This window comes from Drosophila subpulchrella, unplaced genomic scaffold (genome assembly GCF_014743375.2).
Source record: "Drosophila subpulchrella strain 33 F10 #4 breed RU33 unplaced genomic scaffold, RU_Dsub_v1.1 Primary Assembly Seq8, whole genome shotgun sequence".
In the NCBI taxonomy this organism is placed as follows: Eukaryota; Metazoa; Arthropoda; class Insecta; order Diptera; family Drosophilidae; genus Drosophila; species Drosophila subpulchrella.
This window is the reverse complement of record NW_023665715.1, coordinates 10,494-25,848: the sequence shown is the minus strand read 5'-3', so window position 1 is coordinate 25,848 and position 15,355 is coordinate 10,494. Positions and strand designations below refer to the sequence as shown.

Below are 15,355 nucleotides of genomic sequence, written 5' to 3'. Positions count from 1 at the left end.
CAAATATTTATAGCGAAAGGAAGCAGTGAGCCAAGGAAGTGGAACTGGAACGGCTGCAATATTTATTACAACTTGCATTCAGTCAACAAGCACAATGGCTGCCAGGCGAAAACAAACAGCTGAAGGAAAGAGCACAGCAGTCTATTGCCATTCAAGGATTCCTCGAACTACCCGCCCAATCCCCGAACCCAATCCAAGGGGCCTGCAGTGGAGAGAAATCATTTAAATAAAAGTCAATGTCATGCCATGTAACGAAGACAGCGAATAAATAGTCGCAGTCGGAATATCAGGCACTGAACTGTTTCCAGACATGCAAAACGGGGCTAAGATTGGGGGTATGGCATGGTATATAACTTCTTGGCCAACTGGCTGGCACGAGCCAGGCCCAAGGATGGCGAACTTGGAGACCGGGCCAAGAGACTCGGTAAGCAAGAGAGATATGGGGCGTATGTGTAATATGCTAGACAGCGAAAATTGTATAAGAAATGGAATCGCAGAGGCGAAGCGAAGCGTCGTCGCTAAATAAATGTCCTCCCACACAGAAAACAAAGTTGGTCGTTGTATTTGAGCAGCTATAATAACTTTAAAGCTCAGTTTTATACGAACAAAATATGTGAGGTTTCTTGAAGAAATACAAGGAAGTTTGTTGTAAAGAATGGTTAATAATAAATAAATCTTTTAGAAAGGTATTCAAAAAAATATCTTCAAGAAAGAGCTCTTTTATATATGGTATTAATATTTACTTTGTTTACTACTTTTATATTTTTTGGAGAGAAGTAAAAAAAATTGGAAGCTTTAAAATAAAAATCATTATGGTCTTTTTGAAATAAAATTTAAAAACAATATAAAGTTTTATTTCCTGATACTTATGGGCTATTTTCAGACTTTTTCTTCCTGTGAACTTTTCCTTTCCCCTTGTTCTAAGCAGGGGAAAATCTCGGTCGAGTTGAAAGACATTTAATTTGGCATAAAAATGAGCCGCGCTGACAGATGGCCCACAAGATGACGGCGGTAGCGACGCAGGTAGTCCCTTTTCTAACAAGGAACCCTCCAGGATGCTGACTGAGATCGCCCTCTAATGTATTTTCATTTTATAGGCTCATTAAATTACGCTTTATTGCCGTTAAAATAAAATATGATGTGATAAAAATACCCGCTCTTGGGCGAGATGAAGGAAAGGTTGTCGCTTAAGTGCCCGGCCATAAAGCGGGGCAAAATGAATGGAGCACGTCTATAAGGCGGCTATATGGTCGGGTGCATTCTGCACTTCCTTTCATCTCGCACAGACTCCAACAGGATGCACAAAAATTGCCATCAAAATGTCTGGGCAAATCTAGTTTCCATGTCGACCCATTTTCGGAGTCATGTTTGCCGGGATAAATTTATTTCTCCGCTTTCACGCTTTTTCGTTGTTTTTAATTATTCCACTTTTGTTGTCTGGCCTGGGACTTTTCCTTTTGGTTTTTATTTTTTTTGTGGATTTTGTCGGCTTGTCACATTTGAATGAAATGAATGAATGAGCCGGAGGATCCTTTTGGGGACCGGCTGCACTTTGCAGGCACAAAATGTCAGCCCAAACTAATCGGATTAGTGTGTCCTACTCCTGGAATTTTTTTTTTGTTTGTTTGCCACCACCATCACCATCGCCATCACCCCGTTTTGCACGTGTGACGGATGGGTCCTTGTTCAGGAAGGAAGGATATATTTTCAGGGAGTGCGACTGGCGCTCGTTAGCCCAAGTGACCTCCATTCGGGGGGACTCGGCACGTTTTAGTGTAATTAAAAAGATATCCGGGCAGACAGTCGGTTGATAGTGGCACCGGATACACCTGCAACGCTTTTCAGCTGAAAAGATTTCTCACACCCAAAGGGCCACCAAGTGACGTGACACGACTGCAGGAGGAAATTGTTGTCATTTCAAATGGCGAAAGAACATAATTTCTGACGTATGTGATTACGGCAACTTGCACTGCGCAACGGCTCACGAAAACGGAGGGCAGCACGAAGGATAAAGGACGAAGGACGAAGGATGAGGGACGGAGTACAACCTAACCGTAGACAAAAGGCCAAAACGAAACAAAAAGCGACAAGCAATAAAATGAGAAACCGCGCCATAGTAAGGCTAAAGCCAGGCCAAAAGCACATCAATCAAGGATGGGGTGGGTGGTTTCCACAGGATCGGTGGTTTAGGGGTCCTGGGGGGAGTTACCGGATGCGAAAGGATAAGCGTATTGTGCGAAAGAAAGTATTCGCCCTGTGTTCCCACAACTGCTGTTTGTTGTTAGTTTCATGCCGCACCGACGACCACAAAATACCTACAAGTCACGGGAGTCACGGAATTCTCGGGATCCATGGGCGGGGGCAATGGGGGCTATGCCACAAAAGGGGGGGGGGGTTGCCAGTCACTGAGTTAGAGAGACAGTCAGACAAACACGGGCATAAATATAAAATATGTACGTGTGCGTGTGTTGCGGAGCGCTGAACAAGATTAAAGTGTTGCCAGCTCGGGGCAGAAACAATAAAAAACTAAAGGGGATTTCGCAAGCTTAGGTGAGCAGCACAGGGAATACCCTAAGAACTGTATTACGAATAAAAGTGTTGCAATGTTTGCAACTATAACGAAGCAAAAAAAACATCCTTGTTATGAATTAATACATTTTTCTTTAGTATACAAATTTGAACTATTGTTAGCTTTCATAATATTTTATAGAACTGAAAAAGAATGCTAAAAAACAAAGTTTTTGTAAAATAAAATGAACACTTAAAAGAAATTTTTTTTAATACCAGATAATACTCAGTAAATATAAACCCATAAAATCTTTAATAAAAAAATACATAATATCTTTGAGTGCAATTTATAAATCTCTTAAGCTAAGCATATTGGGGTTAAAGTAAGTTACTAACATGTAATTTAAAGGTCTTGATCTTATTAATAAGTCTTTTCTTTTTAAAGAGCATTCTGTAAGAACAACCTAAACAGGATTGACATGATTTTTGATAGGTCGAGTGAAAAGTGAGCGTTTATGTGTGTGCTTGGCCCCACAACATTGTTGCCGCAACACAATAAAATGTGGCAATTTCATATTTAGTTTTCCGTGTGTGTCCTGATTAAGATGGCAGGCACACACGAAAAAAGGGGAGGCCCCCCTGCCATTGGAGTCCACAATTAATCTCTGCTGGGAGACACACACACCTCCCCATTTTCTGTGGAAGATGCATGTGGGTATTATTTTATGGCTCATGGTAATTACAGGTGTCGCTATAATAAATTATCTTTGAATTTACTGTTTGTCGTTCTCATCGTTGTTCGTTGTTGGTTGTTTCTCACTGTCGTTGTTGTCGCTGGCATTGTTAATGTTGTTGCTGCCAGTTGGCTGTTCGTTGTTCTTGTCACCGGAGGAGTCTTGTCACAGGATCCTTTGGCCAGGATAGTGTGCGCGAGTGTGAGTGAGAGTGTGAGTCGGGATAATTGGCTGGCCAACTGGTCGTCCTGCTGCCGCTGCTGCTGTTGGCAGCTCGCATGTCCTGGCATTGATAAGCTTTATTAAAAAGGATAATGAGCCTGTGGTTGTAAGCCTGCGCCAGTGTGCGTGTGCCCGTGTGCCTGTGCCAGTGTGTGTAATGCGGTTTTGTAGCTCTATCTGTGTGTGTGCGGTGTGTTTGGGCCACTGCCCTGTACATGTGTCCATTATAAGTTGGGCCGTTGTTTACGAGTTGTCGGTTGCTGTAGTTGTTAATAGTTATGAGTTAATGGAGTTTTTGCCGCTGCCACCACTGTTTGTTTGTTGCCTTTCGTTTCCATTATTATTTTCGGATTATTATGATTACTTTTGTTTGGCCGCATAATCAAATTAACTGAATGCGATCCCTGCCACTTCCGGCTGTTGCCTGTTCCTGACAAACAAGTTTATTTTTTACACCGATTCTTTGACCCGCGTTTCCTGGCCCCTCAAAATACCCCTATAATTGCATAATCAAACGACCTCTTTGTGGGGCTAAAAAAAAAATAATACAACTTTTCTCAAACGACTTTTTGATGTGGCTGATTCCTGTTTGATTGGATAACGCAAAGCTACACGGCTAAATGTATCGATCGTTGGTGGGACAGATGTTATACAAGCGAGCTGCCATTTCTCACACTCGATAGGTTTTTGTGACTTGCTTTAAGATGTTAAACGTGAAAACTCTTAACATGAAATAGAATACTTAAGAAATACTAGTTTGAATACATTTGTTAGTAAAAGATATTTTCCATTTAAACTTAGCTATTTAATTATTGGCCGAAAATACTCATAGAATGCTAGTAATCATATGACAAAATGTTCACAAGGGAAGTAAATATATAAAAACCAAATTCACTACAGTACAATCACTTTTAGATATGATTTTAGGTACCTAAAAGTATGCATTAATATATTTTCAACTCAGATGTGCATCGAATTCATTCAATCCTTAACTTACTGCATTCTTTCAGACAGTTAAAAGTTACTTCGCAAACCTTGGGATTTTTATAGCCCCCTCAATGATTATTTTCGATTTCCCAAACCATCACTTTATAGAACTAAGTTAAAACAGAAGCTAGCTTATTAAAAAATAGATATCTGCTTCTCAACGATTACCCTTTTAATTTGACCAGTCTTTAACGCTCTATCTCTTGTTAGTTGGAAAATAATTTTTCGGTTCCCCATTCGTTTGGCCCAGTTAGCTTCTCCGCTTTGGGGCTATTGATTTTCGGGACTGCATGGAGGCGGTCTTGTTGTGTCTGAATTTCAACCGGCATTTAAATGGTTTTCAAACCCGAAATCCTGTCGAGAAGCACGTTTCGAATGCACTTCACATGCAGCGCATTCGCTTCCGCTTCTGGATTTTATGGACTTACGTCGCCGTTCGCCGTCTGAGTGCCGTTTGGGATTAAAGTGTCCAAGTGGGATGGCCATGCACCACTGGTGGTGTTTGGGTGGTGCAGATGGCGATGGGTGCTCTTGGCTGCTCCAGGTGGTTTAGGTGCTTAGTGCGGTTTGGTCAGGGGTGACAAGTACATGAAGCTGTTCGGTCTGTTTATGCATGTGCTGAAACGGCAATTTAATGAGCGTGCCAGGCGTAAGCCTTCCTTTAGCCCTTCTGTAGGAAGGGGAGGAATTCAAGGGGAAAGGAGCGGAGCGGAGCTTCACCTGCCACTCGAGGCGAGCAGGAAACGGAAATTACTTTGCAAACACTTTGCACCACCTTTGCTCCTTCGCTTAACCCACGAGATCCTCGCGTGGCGACTGGCGGTGCAAAAAGGAGTCAAGCGAAGTCGGGCGGGGGCTAAGGTCTCCTGTGTCCTCCTTCGTCTTGCGTCATTTTCCCTCCCATTTTCATTTTCATTTTCATTTTCTTCACGCTATTCCAGTCGTTTGCTCCTTTCAGCCCTTTTTATGGCCAACGGCTGTATGAAATATGAATTGCGGTTACTTCAAAAATCTCCTTCGCCTCGCCTGGCTATTTCGCCGAGTAGCCGAGGGCAACAAAAATCAACTGCATTTAACTTTGTTGTGCTTTTTCGTCGTAGTCGCTGCTGCGGCACATTGCCATTTTATGGCTAAATCCACTTTGGCAACACACACACACATAAGTGCAAGTGGAGGTAAAAGTGGATGTGGAAGTGAAAGGAAGGAAGCAGGACGCAGCCAGGTGGCCAAAAGGGGGCTTCCACCTATGGCTTATTGAAACTTGTTGTAAGTTAAATTATGGCCGAAATGCTTTTGGCTGCTGCTGTTTCAGTCCTTCTATGGGTGTATGTGTGTGCGGGTTAAAATTACCTTTAAATTGAAAATTATTGTATGTGCGCGCGCTCGACTCGCACTCGAATCGCAGCTCCTCCAAACGCTCACCTGGCTAAAACATAAATTTCTGTGGTTTCTGCCGCAAATTGCGTTGGCTGTTGGCTTGTAGGATGTGGGATGTGGGATGTGGGCTATGGGGCGTTGGGTGGTCCTGGCAGTGGGCCCTGAATTACTTTTTCAATTTAAGACTCTCTCAGCGGCAGGTAAATGAATTAATGTGTGGGAGGCGGGCGAGGCGGACATCTTAATTTATATTCATAAACATGAAGAGGCTGGCTGCAAAGGCAGGGATTTAGAAGGAGGCAGGGTCCTGGCCACCAGTTGTCCTTTTTGTCAATTTTGAATGGCTTTTAAAATGATTAAATTTCATTTGTGAAATATGCCGCTGTGACAGGCGGACAATCAGTAGATAGACAGCAAAGGAGGGGCATCATCTGGCTATTGGTTTCGAATCGATTTGTGTGACATGTTTATTAAAAGCCTCGCGCTTTAAGTGTCCCATTTAAGGACTCAGCCTGAAGTCCACTTTTCGGCTATAATTCTTGGCCAACATCCGGGGTTCAAGAGTTTTGAACTTGCCTGCGACATTTTCTCCACACTTGGCACGCTTTAGTCGTTTCGGCAAATTGTCCCTGCCCCCTGGAAATTCATACTCCTCACGGGCTTGTTTGTTTGCCTGGCGGGCTCGTAAATAAATCATTTGATAACTTGACGCGCTGCCTTCCGCCCCGATACTGCCACTCCTCCACCCACGTATCCTGTATCCCGTATCCTGTGGTCAAGGACTCACCTCAAGCGACTGGCGACTTGTCCGCTGCCACAAGATATTGTGATTTATTTGCTTTCGCTTGGCTGTGACGTGACGCGACGTAGGGCAATATCGATTGGGTCTAGCTTTACGAGCTACACGGAAAAATAACAGATTAGGATCGATATGCAGGGTATTATCTTGGCTCTTTTAATGTATACGAAAAACAATGAATTTAGTACGAATTATGTTCATTGAAGTTGAATATCACCTATTCTTCTATCATTTTTTCATATTTCTAAAGCAGATTGGGCTATACACTCAGAAAAACAAACCATATTCTCTCTTAAAAGTCTCTCTCTATATGTCGGTTTTCGGTTTTCTATTTAAGAGAACATTCGTCTTGATTTTAAGAAAGTTTATTTTCGAAAAAGTAAGAAGGGGTTCCTAAATCAAAATTTTTTGAACAAGACCTTTCCCCTTTCTAACTTTTTCTGGCTTTACATAGTCACAATGTGTTTTCTTTCCGTGTATGCCCCGTTCAGCTGGCTTACCAATTTCCAGTTACCACTTTGTTGTTTTGGCCTTATCTACGCCAACTTTTGGCGCAACGCAAAGGGAGAAAAGCGGGAAAGCGTCGTTAATTTTTACTGATACTGCGGGGTAAAGTTCGGTCGGGCATTGCTGGGGCAACCGCTCGCAGTTTCAATTATCTAAGTCCTCTCTTTCATGTGGCTGCCGACAACAATTTACACTGGCTTTTGGGCGGGCCGGTTCAGCACGCCAAATAGTTGGAATTTCCCCAAATAGATTTCCTCTGCTCGGTCGAAAGACGCATGCGAGAGCTGGCTCATTTTGGGAATGGCCAAAAACTTTTGCCAAAATACCGAAAGGTAAAACAGCATGGTCGTAAAAAACTCTTTAAGCTTTTCCGGTGGAAACATAAGGCAACAACAGGGTTTTCCACTTAGTCTTTTGGGCAGGGATCAGGTGGCATACGCCCGCTGTCATAACCGAATCAATATGACAGGTGCAGCTCGGCCGAGCCAATCAGCTATTAATAGAGCTGAGAATCAGCTTAGAGGACAGACTTATGGGCGAAACCGTTCAGGACTTGGCCAACACACACACATACGGTTGACCCCCAAGAAAGCTCACAATTTTCTATTTATAATCAGGTTGAAACGGAGACCTAAGCCTCCGTTTTTGCTACCCCATACTCTTACCACTGGCATGGGGATTAGGTATTTGAAAAGTTTTTGACCCAAAAGGCTTTGGCATGTGTGTAAGAGGAAGGAGAAAGGAGTCCCGAGTCCGGAGTCCATAGACACAGATATATCTCCTCTGGCCGGATTTTGTTTGCCTGACTTTGTTGCCACTTGCCAACAATGGCAACCTGTCGGGAGTCGGTAGTTTGGGGTCCGGAGTGCGGAGTTCTGGGTTCCAATCCCTGCCTTCCTTCGGATTTGCCTACTTGCCTGAATGCCCATTATCGTCATCTCCATCATCGCCATCAGACCCCGTTTGAGCCCCTAACCTAAACCCCTTTTGCGTTTTTGATCTATGCCCCAAAATCCAATGCCTCACATACAGACAAAAGTTTTGAGGCGCCACAAACTTTTCGGTGGCTCTGGCTCTCGAATTTCCTTTTCCAATCCCCCACCGCTCAGTTGTCATGGCAATTTTGAAAGGAGATATTCAATTTGGCTGGCTGCTCACATAATACTTTCTAAGCAGTTTGAAGTTTTAGGGCCACTTTAAATGGCCACAATTTGTTGTCGGAATGCCGATGGAGCAACTAATTTAATCAAATTAACTCAAGCACTCGGTTAGGTGCATGAAAATGATCAACTCATTAACAAATAAACTTGGTCTTCTAATGGGAAAATGTGTACAAGAAGTTAAACCGATTAACCGGTAGAAAGTTTTTGATTTATTCCCTTGCTGACACAATTCAATTTGGCAGTATTATTCTAGCCAAGTGCCAACAAAAGGATAAAGAGCGGAACAAGGGGCTTACGCCAAGGCGGTCTAAGCCTGCGAGTTGGTAAAAATTCAAACAATATGGCCAAAAGCTCATCAAGCGCATCAGTGGGTCTTAGCCCTGCCCAAAGCTGACAGCATCTTAGCCGGAACGAGGAGCCGAAAAGCCGGAACAGGAGCTGTGGCTGCCACCAAATCCATTTTGGCAGCACAACCGGGTGGCCAGGGGTTTTTTCTGAATGCAAGGTAGTGAAATTTACAATTTAAAATGCATGCATAATGAATGTTGTTTGCTGCCAAAAGACTTTCAGTTCATGGGGTGTCGGGGGGAGTGGGCAGGGGAACAGGCAGCAGGGAACACGACCGTGACCCCCAGCTCCCTTGCCAATGGGGTTGGAACTACCCTCCAGCGTTGGCTACCCCTTGGCCATGAAACCCGTAAAAACACATCACAACAACTCAACTTGACTTCAAATGCAGCTGGAAAAATCCTAAATCTGTGCGAAATTTAGCAGGGCACAGTAAAATTGGGAAAAGCAATGGGGACACGGAGAAAAAGTCTTGACACTCCAGTTTTATTTAAGGATTTGCAGCATTATTATTTATCTTTTGTGAAAATAATTTTAAAAAATAAAATAAAATGGATTGAAAAGAAGGAATGGTATACTAACTTTCTTTAGTCTTAATCACATATTTTTATGACATGTACTTTTTTAAAAATGTACCTAAATAATAATAAAAACATATAATTTAAGTTCAAGGACCCCCATAAATTCATCAATATAAAACTAAAGCATAAATTTAGCAGAGCACAATAAAATTGGACCATGTAGTGGGAAGACGTAGAAAAATATCTCCATTTAAGTGTATTTTGTTGTTGGATTTGTGCTTTAGAGCAACTGTTAAACTTTTCTTAAAATAGTTCACGAAAATAAAATAATATGAATATAATTTCTATTATAGAAAGCAAGCGGCATATCCATAAAAATAGAAAACAGGGCTTACAAACTTCATTAACATTTAACCATGTTTCTTTATGCCACATTGCTTATCGATAAAAAATAAATAATAAAATAATGATTTAAAAACCCCGCTTGAATTCCATTTGTAGAATACCAAATTTAAAGGTGAAGAAGGGATATGAGTTAGATGAGACCATGACTGGCAGCTGGATAGCTGCTTCCCTTGGCCTTTGCTTTGTTTTTTGGCTTATTTTGCATTAGAAAGGCTTTACCAACCCGGGGGGTTCCACTACCCGCACCTCCTGTGGATGTGTGTGCATGCACATATTTGCCCGACTTTGTTTGCCAACACACAGATACTCTCTCACACACACACACACACACCCAGAAGCACAGCTACGGTTGAAAAATTTGTGCATAATTTTGCTAGGCGAAAATATGCTTTGGTCCTTGAGGAGCAGAAAGCTGGGAAATCGATGACAGGACACATGCCGCGCCACGTCCGCTGGGAGCCCTCTATACACTTGCTTTGTTTGCGGATTAAGCAGCCGGTGTGCTGTTGTCCTTGCTGTCCTGGTTGTCTCGATGCCAGGATACCATTCCATGCTATTCCCTACTCTCATCTGCATCCTCAATTCAGCCCGAAATGCTGCGTTCTCTTATTTCATTAGGCGCGTGCCGCAACAGGAAGCTGTTTGCAATCAGGCGTCTCATACAAACGCCTTTGGATTTGGCCCTGATTTACAAACCATATATACTGTGTGTAACACCACACCCACCTCACCAGGATATATGTACACTTACATCCGCGCAATATTTTCATTACGTGCCCTGTTCCTTGGCAACCGCCGGCGACAATTTTTCCCATATTTTCCGCTTTGTTCCTCACGTAATTCTGCAGGTCGCGATTTTCTTTAATTGTTACACACACGTGACAACGATTTATTTAAGTAGGTTTGGGATTTCTGACTTTCCCTTCCAAAAGCCAAACTTAATTACCTATAACATATTACTTTTACCTATAAAGTTTCACTTTTATTAAGCGGTATTCATAATAATAATAATATCCCTATTTAGTTATTCGTCGTATTCGATTTCTGCTGAGTCCCAACCTTGTTCATATACTATTTTTGCACAATATCGATTGACCTGAACCTGCGTTACCTGAAACTGGTTTGATTAGGTCTTTACTTTCATTATTTTAGTGGGCCATTAAAAGTTGCCTCCCCCAAGTTGCCTGCTAGGAGCTTAACTTTTTTCGATCTAAACTTTTGCCAGTTTATGGGGAACGAGTGATATGGCACCAATTTCCATTAACAGTCAGCTGTTTGCACACACACACACATGGCAGAGTGGCGATACGGATCCGCCGTACACCCCAGAGCCCATTAAACACATTCCAAAATTGAAAAGTCATGTTGAACTTTTTTACTCAGCTGCTTTTTTGGCCAGTTTGCATGATTTGTATTTATCTGGGCGAGTGGAAAGCTCTTATCGGGCACAGTTGAGATAGAGGGAAACTTTCAGTTTGATTACTTAAGAATTTGGTCAATGATTTCGAATAAAACCGAATAGTTGTCCGAAGTTCAAGTGGCAGAATGGGGCAAGGATTGTCCAATCCGATCAGATCTACTACCGCACACACACACACACTCACTTTCAGGGTCGTAATAAATTTCCGCCTGCTTGAGTGCCACAAGCACACACACACAGAAACTCACATACGTGAGAAATACTTGCCACCATGATGTCCTGACCATTATCCTGCATATAAAGTCGTTCATTTCCTTGTTGTTTTTCGGTCATTCCCGCTTTGATTTGACCCCCATGGACCCCCCCCCCCCCCCTTGCGTTGCATACATAATAAATTTTATGAAACGTAAATTTTTATTGAGACCAATTTTTGTCGCTGCCATAAAAGCGGAGAGCATGAAAGGAAAAGCTCGTTCCAATCGAAGTGAATGTTTTATTTATAGCCTCTGTTCAATTCGGAAATTAATTTCGCATTAACTATTTTCGGTGCCGAATTAGAGGAGCCAAGGCAAACACAAACAGCAATATTAGAAATGCTCACTGGGTAAACACAAACAAAGCCCCCCTCGGAACCAAAAACATTTCAAATGGTTCGAATTAGCAAAACAATACAAATAGAGAGCAAAGACTAAACACAAATAGAGCCCCGAATTTGCTGCTGTAAATGGAAATGAAAATATTGCGAATCAAACTGCAACAAGGCCAAATAAAATGAAAGGGACTTTGAACCGTGCGACCGAAATCAAATGACAAACCCCGGTCCCATCTGCTGATCTGTGATGGATAAATAAAAAATAGAAATACCCAAAAACAAACCTAGAAAACTATCATTTACGTAGCCCCAATGTTTTTATGGGTGTGTGCCCACGCTGCGTATACGTAATCCCCATGTGAACTTGGCACTAAATTCGTCATTTAGATTAGAAGGCCCAAACAAATCGAAAGGGGCATCACAATGATGGACTGCCCTCTTAAATTTAAAACCAATTGGTTTCGGTAATCGCCTTAAGCCCCACTTTCCGATCCCATACGATTATCGGATTACGCCTGTGAGGAAACAACATTCGGGATAATGGCGAATGCATATTCATAACAAGCAGCAATATTTATTAAAACGATTGCCGTTCGCACTCATTTTAAATTCACCAGCGATGCTGTAAAATGCATGAATTGTTAATGAAATGATGAATATATATGAGTTTAAAGGCTGAACGACTTAAGCGGCTTTCAGGCGAGTAATTATATTTCAATTACACGCGAGTGAGGAGTAACCCTATACGTAGATCTCCTCGTCTGACCTAGATCACCTCGAAAAACCTTGGGAAAATGCTTAAAAAGAGAGTGAACTCATCAGCTCACGGCTCATTAGCACGTTTCTTACTCTTAAGGGGAGATGGAAAAAATAGAGGGATGGGAAAAGCCAGACAACTTGATTGAACTTCAATGAGCTCGAAGATGGCTGCTGCTCGAAGCTCGAGATTAATGCTAATGTGACAACTTAATCGAAAGCCATTTACAAGTCATGTCAAGTGGAGAGCAGGAGCTGCTCTCCCCGGCTCCACACTGCTCGTTATTATGACAGGACCTCGAAGGATGTAGGCTGAAGTCTTTAGGAAGGGCGGGGAGATGAATGAAGTGAGCCGCATGACGACGACAAATCCATAAAAAAGCACGTTAAATATTTGCATTAATTCCGGGGCTGATAAGTCCGGGAAGGACTAACAGGAAACAGGAGACAGGGACAGGGGAAGGGACTGCTGTTGACACTTACCCGGCAAACATGATGCGACTGCCATGCCGATAAGGAGCAATAGTTGGCCCATCTCCGTGCTGCCGCTGCTCGTCCTTGTGCTCCTCCTGCTCCTGGGGCCCCCTTCGATCCTGGTGCTCCTGGTGTTCTGGCTGCTCATTTCGCCAAAGTCGTTTGGCCCTTATCACTAAATGCGTTACTTTGTCAACGACCCGAGTTCTCGGGGTGTTTTGTGTGGACGTTAGGTGGGGTGTGACTACCAGTTCCAACTGCTGCCTGCTGCCTGCTGACTTTGACTTTTCCTGCCCGACTCACTCGTACTCGCACTCGAATTTCAGTGTTCACAGCTCAATTTTGTGTATCAGTCAGTTGGATTGTTTATGGCCAGGGCAACCGCAGGCGGCGATCTTGCTGTGCATAAACAATAAAAAATATAGCAAAACGTAGGCCCGAACTGTCATGACAAAAATAATGAAACACGAACTGCCAAATTGCTTTGTTGCTCGATTACGGAAAAAGTTCTTCGATATTTGATATTTGCTGCCAAGTTTCGATAGATCGAATTGTGTTGCGTGGGGGGTATATTATTTTACTTTTCGCGCCACGAGTTTTGTTGAGGGTGTCGTGTGGCTTAATCAGAAATTTACACAATCCAGAAAGGATGAAAGCACAATGAAAATTTCAATCAAAACTTTATTCTTTTATTTTGTGTTTCTGTCTGACTGTCTGCTTGAATTTCTTTTTTTTCCAGATTTTTTTGCCTTTTAGCGCTCGTTAACTCCGGCGTTTCGCTTTGCGTCTTTGTTTGTTCCGTTTTTTGTCTTTTCGCCACTTTTTGTTTTCGCAATTTTTTGCTCAATTTTTAATGCAATTTCCACGCTTAACTGCACTTTTTGCCATTTCGCTTGTTATTCCTGTTTCTTCTGGTGTTGCTATTTCTGTTTCCCCTTTTGCATTGCATTTATTTACACGAAATACACACGCACACACACACAGCTCGAACACGGACACGCACTCACACTGATGCAGGCGACCGGAAACGGACAGAGATGGAGTGTGTACACAGCAGCGCTCTCTTTCTAGCTCCCTGCGCTGCATGCACGAATTCAAATTGCTTTGGCCGCTATTCCGGTTATGGTTATCGCTCGCCCTGCTCAATCCTGCAAATCAGATCGCAGTCCCTCCCAAGGACTCGCAACTGGACTGGGGATCTGGGTCTGGACTCTGTCAGGAGTCGGGCCTTCGCATCTTCTTCATAAAACTGAAAAGAGATAAACAGAACAATATCATGTTAGTTTGCATGGTTTTCGATAATCCTGTTACATAACCTGTACAGAAATCGAGTTAAGATGGCATATTTATATTAGGGGTCGTAAAAATTAAGACTTTCCTTATTATATTTTCCCATTATATAAACTGTAAATGAATCAAATTTAGATGGATATATTTTTAAGGGTCGTAAAATTTAAAACTTTTTTTTATAAAGTTCTAATTTTTATCGCTATTTTTACCTGTTTTTATGAGTCATAAAATAACTTTAATAATTTGAAAGACATTTTTTTTTTATAGTGGAAAAATACAAAAACTAAAAAATGACTGTGATTAAATACCTTTGAACTTTAGTAATTAAGTAAGTAATTAAAATTTTTTTAAATATGATCTAAGAAGTTTACAAAAGAAGTATACAAATAACTCTTATTTAATTATCAAAAAAAACTAAGAGCATATTCTGGTAAAAGAGGCTTATTATTAAGCCCTATGCTAAGTATATAAGATGGAGCTGTGCCTCATTTGATATTTTCTTTGATGACGCCTGGGGCCTTTGCATGAATTATTACCACATTTTGGGGCTTTTACCCCCTCTCTCCTTCCTCTATAATTTAGCCCTACACACGATATGTACTACTTATGGTAAAGTTTTCAGGATGTCATCGTCAGACGGATAATGCGTCACCTACGCAGCTAACCATCTCTTCTTCGCCTCCTAAATGACTGATGTGTGTCTGAGTTCCGTAACCCAGCCCACAACCTCCCAAATGTTCAGGCCTTTGTTCCCGGGGCTGCAGCCATTATTATGCTTTATTTTCCGCTTGACACCTTTGGGCTGCGTTGCGCATTTCCCTTCTGCACTCCACAGTAGGTTTTCTTTTTTTTTCTGCGCGACTTTTTCCCATTCGCATTCAGCGTTTTTCCCCGGTTATTTCGACCTGGCCGAGAGGCTTAGCCGGGTCTAAAGCGGCTGCCCCAAGCTGCGGGCTGATAAGGTGGGGGGAGTTAGGGGCTGGATGCTGGAAGGGTTGTACACTTTCTTATCAACATGCACGTCGACGTGAGGCAGAGACGTCATGTCGTCGTCTGAATTGAAATTTATTATTCTGCTTTGTCGTGCATGTGTGCGGAGGCTCCCACTTTCCACATTTTCCACACTGAGGAAAAATATTCAATTTTTAAGAAATAAAAAAAAAATTTAAGAAATATCTAAGAATTTAAGATCACTTAACAAAAAATAGGAACCTGGAAAATAATATTTTCTTAAAACATGTTGGCTCATCTC

The 15,355-nt window shown here is 42.2% G+C and overlaps 1 protein-coding gene across 4 annotated transcripts in view; it reads right to left on the bottom strand.

Annotated features, from left to right (window-relative positions):
- LOC119562645 (hemicentin-2-like) overlaps positions 1-14,058 on the bottom strand; it is a 75,132-nt gene extending 61,074 nt beyond the window's left edge. For all 4 annotated transcript variants that reach the window (XM_037875870.1, XM_037875872.1, XM_037875874.1 and 1 more), the window contains exon 1: positions 12,823-14,058. In XM_037875870.1, the coding sequence (XP_037731798.1) occupies positions 12,823-12,961 (139 nt within the window). In that variant the 5' untranslated portion in view covers positions 12,962-14,058. The remainder of the gene's footprint in view (positions 1-12,822) is intronic.
- Between the last annotated feature and the right edge of the window lie 1,297 nt (positions 14,059-15,355).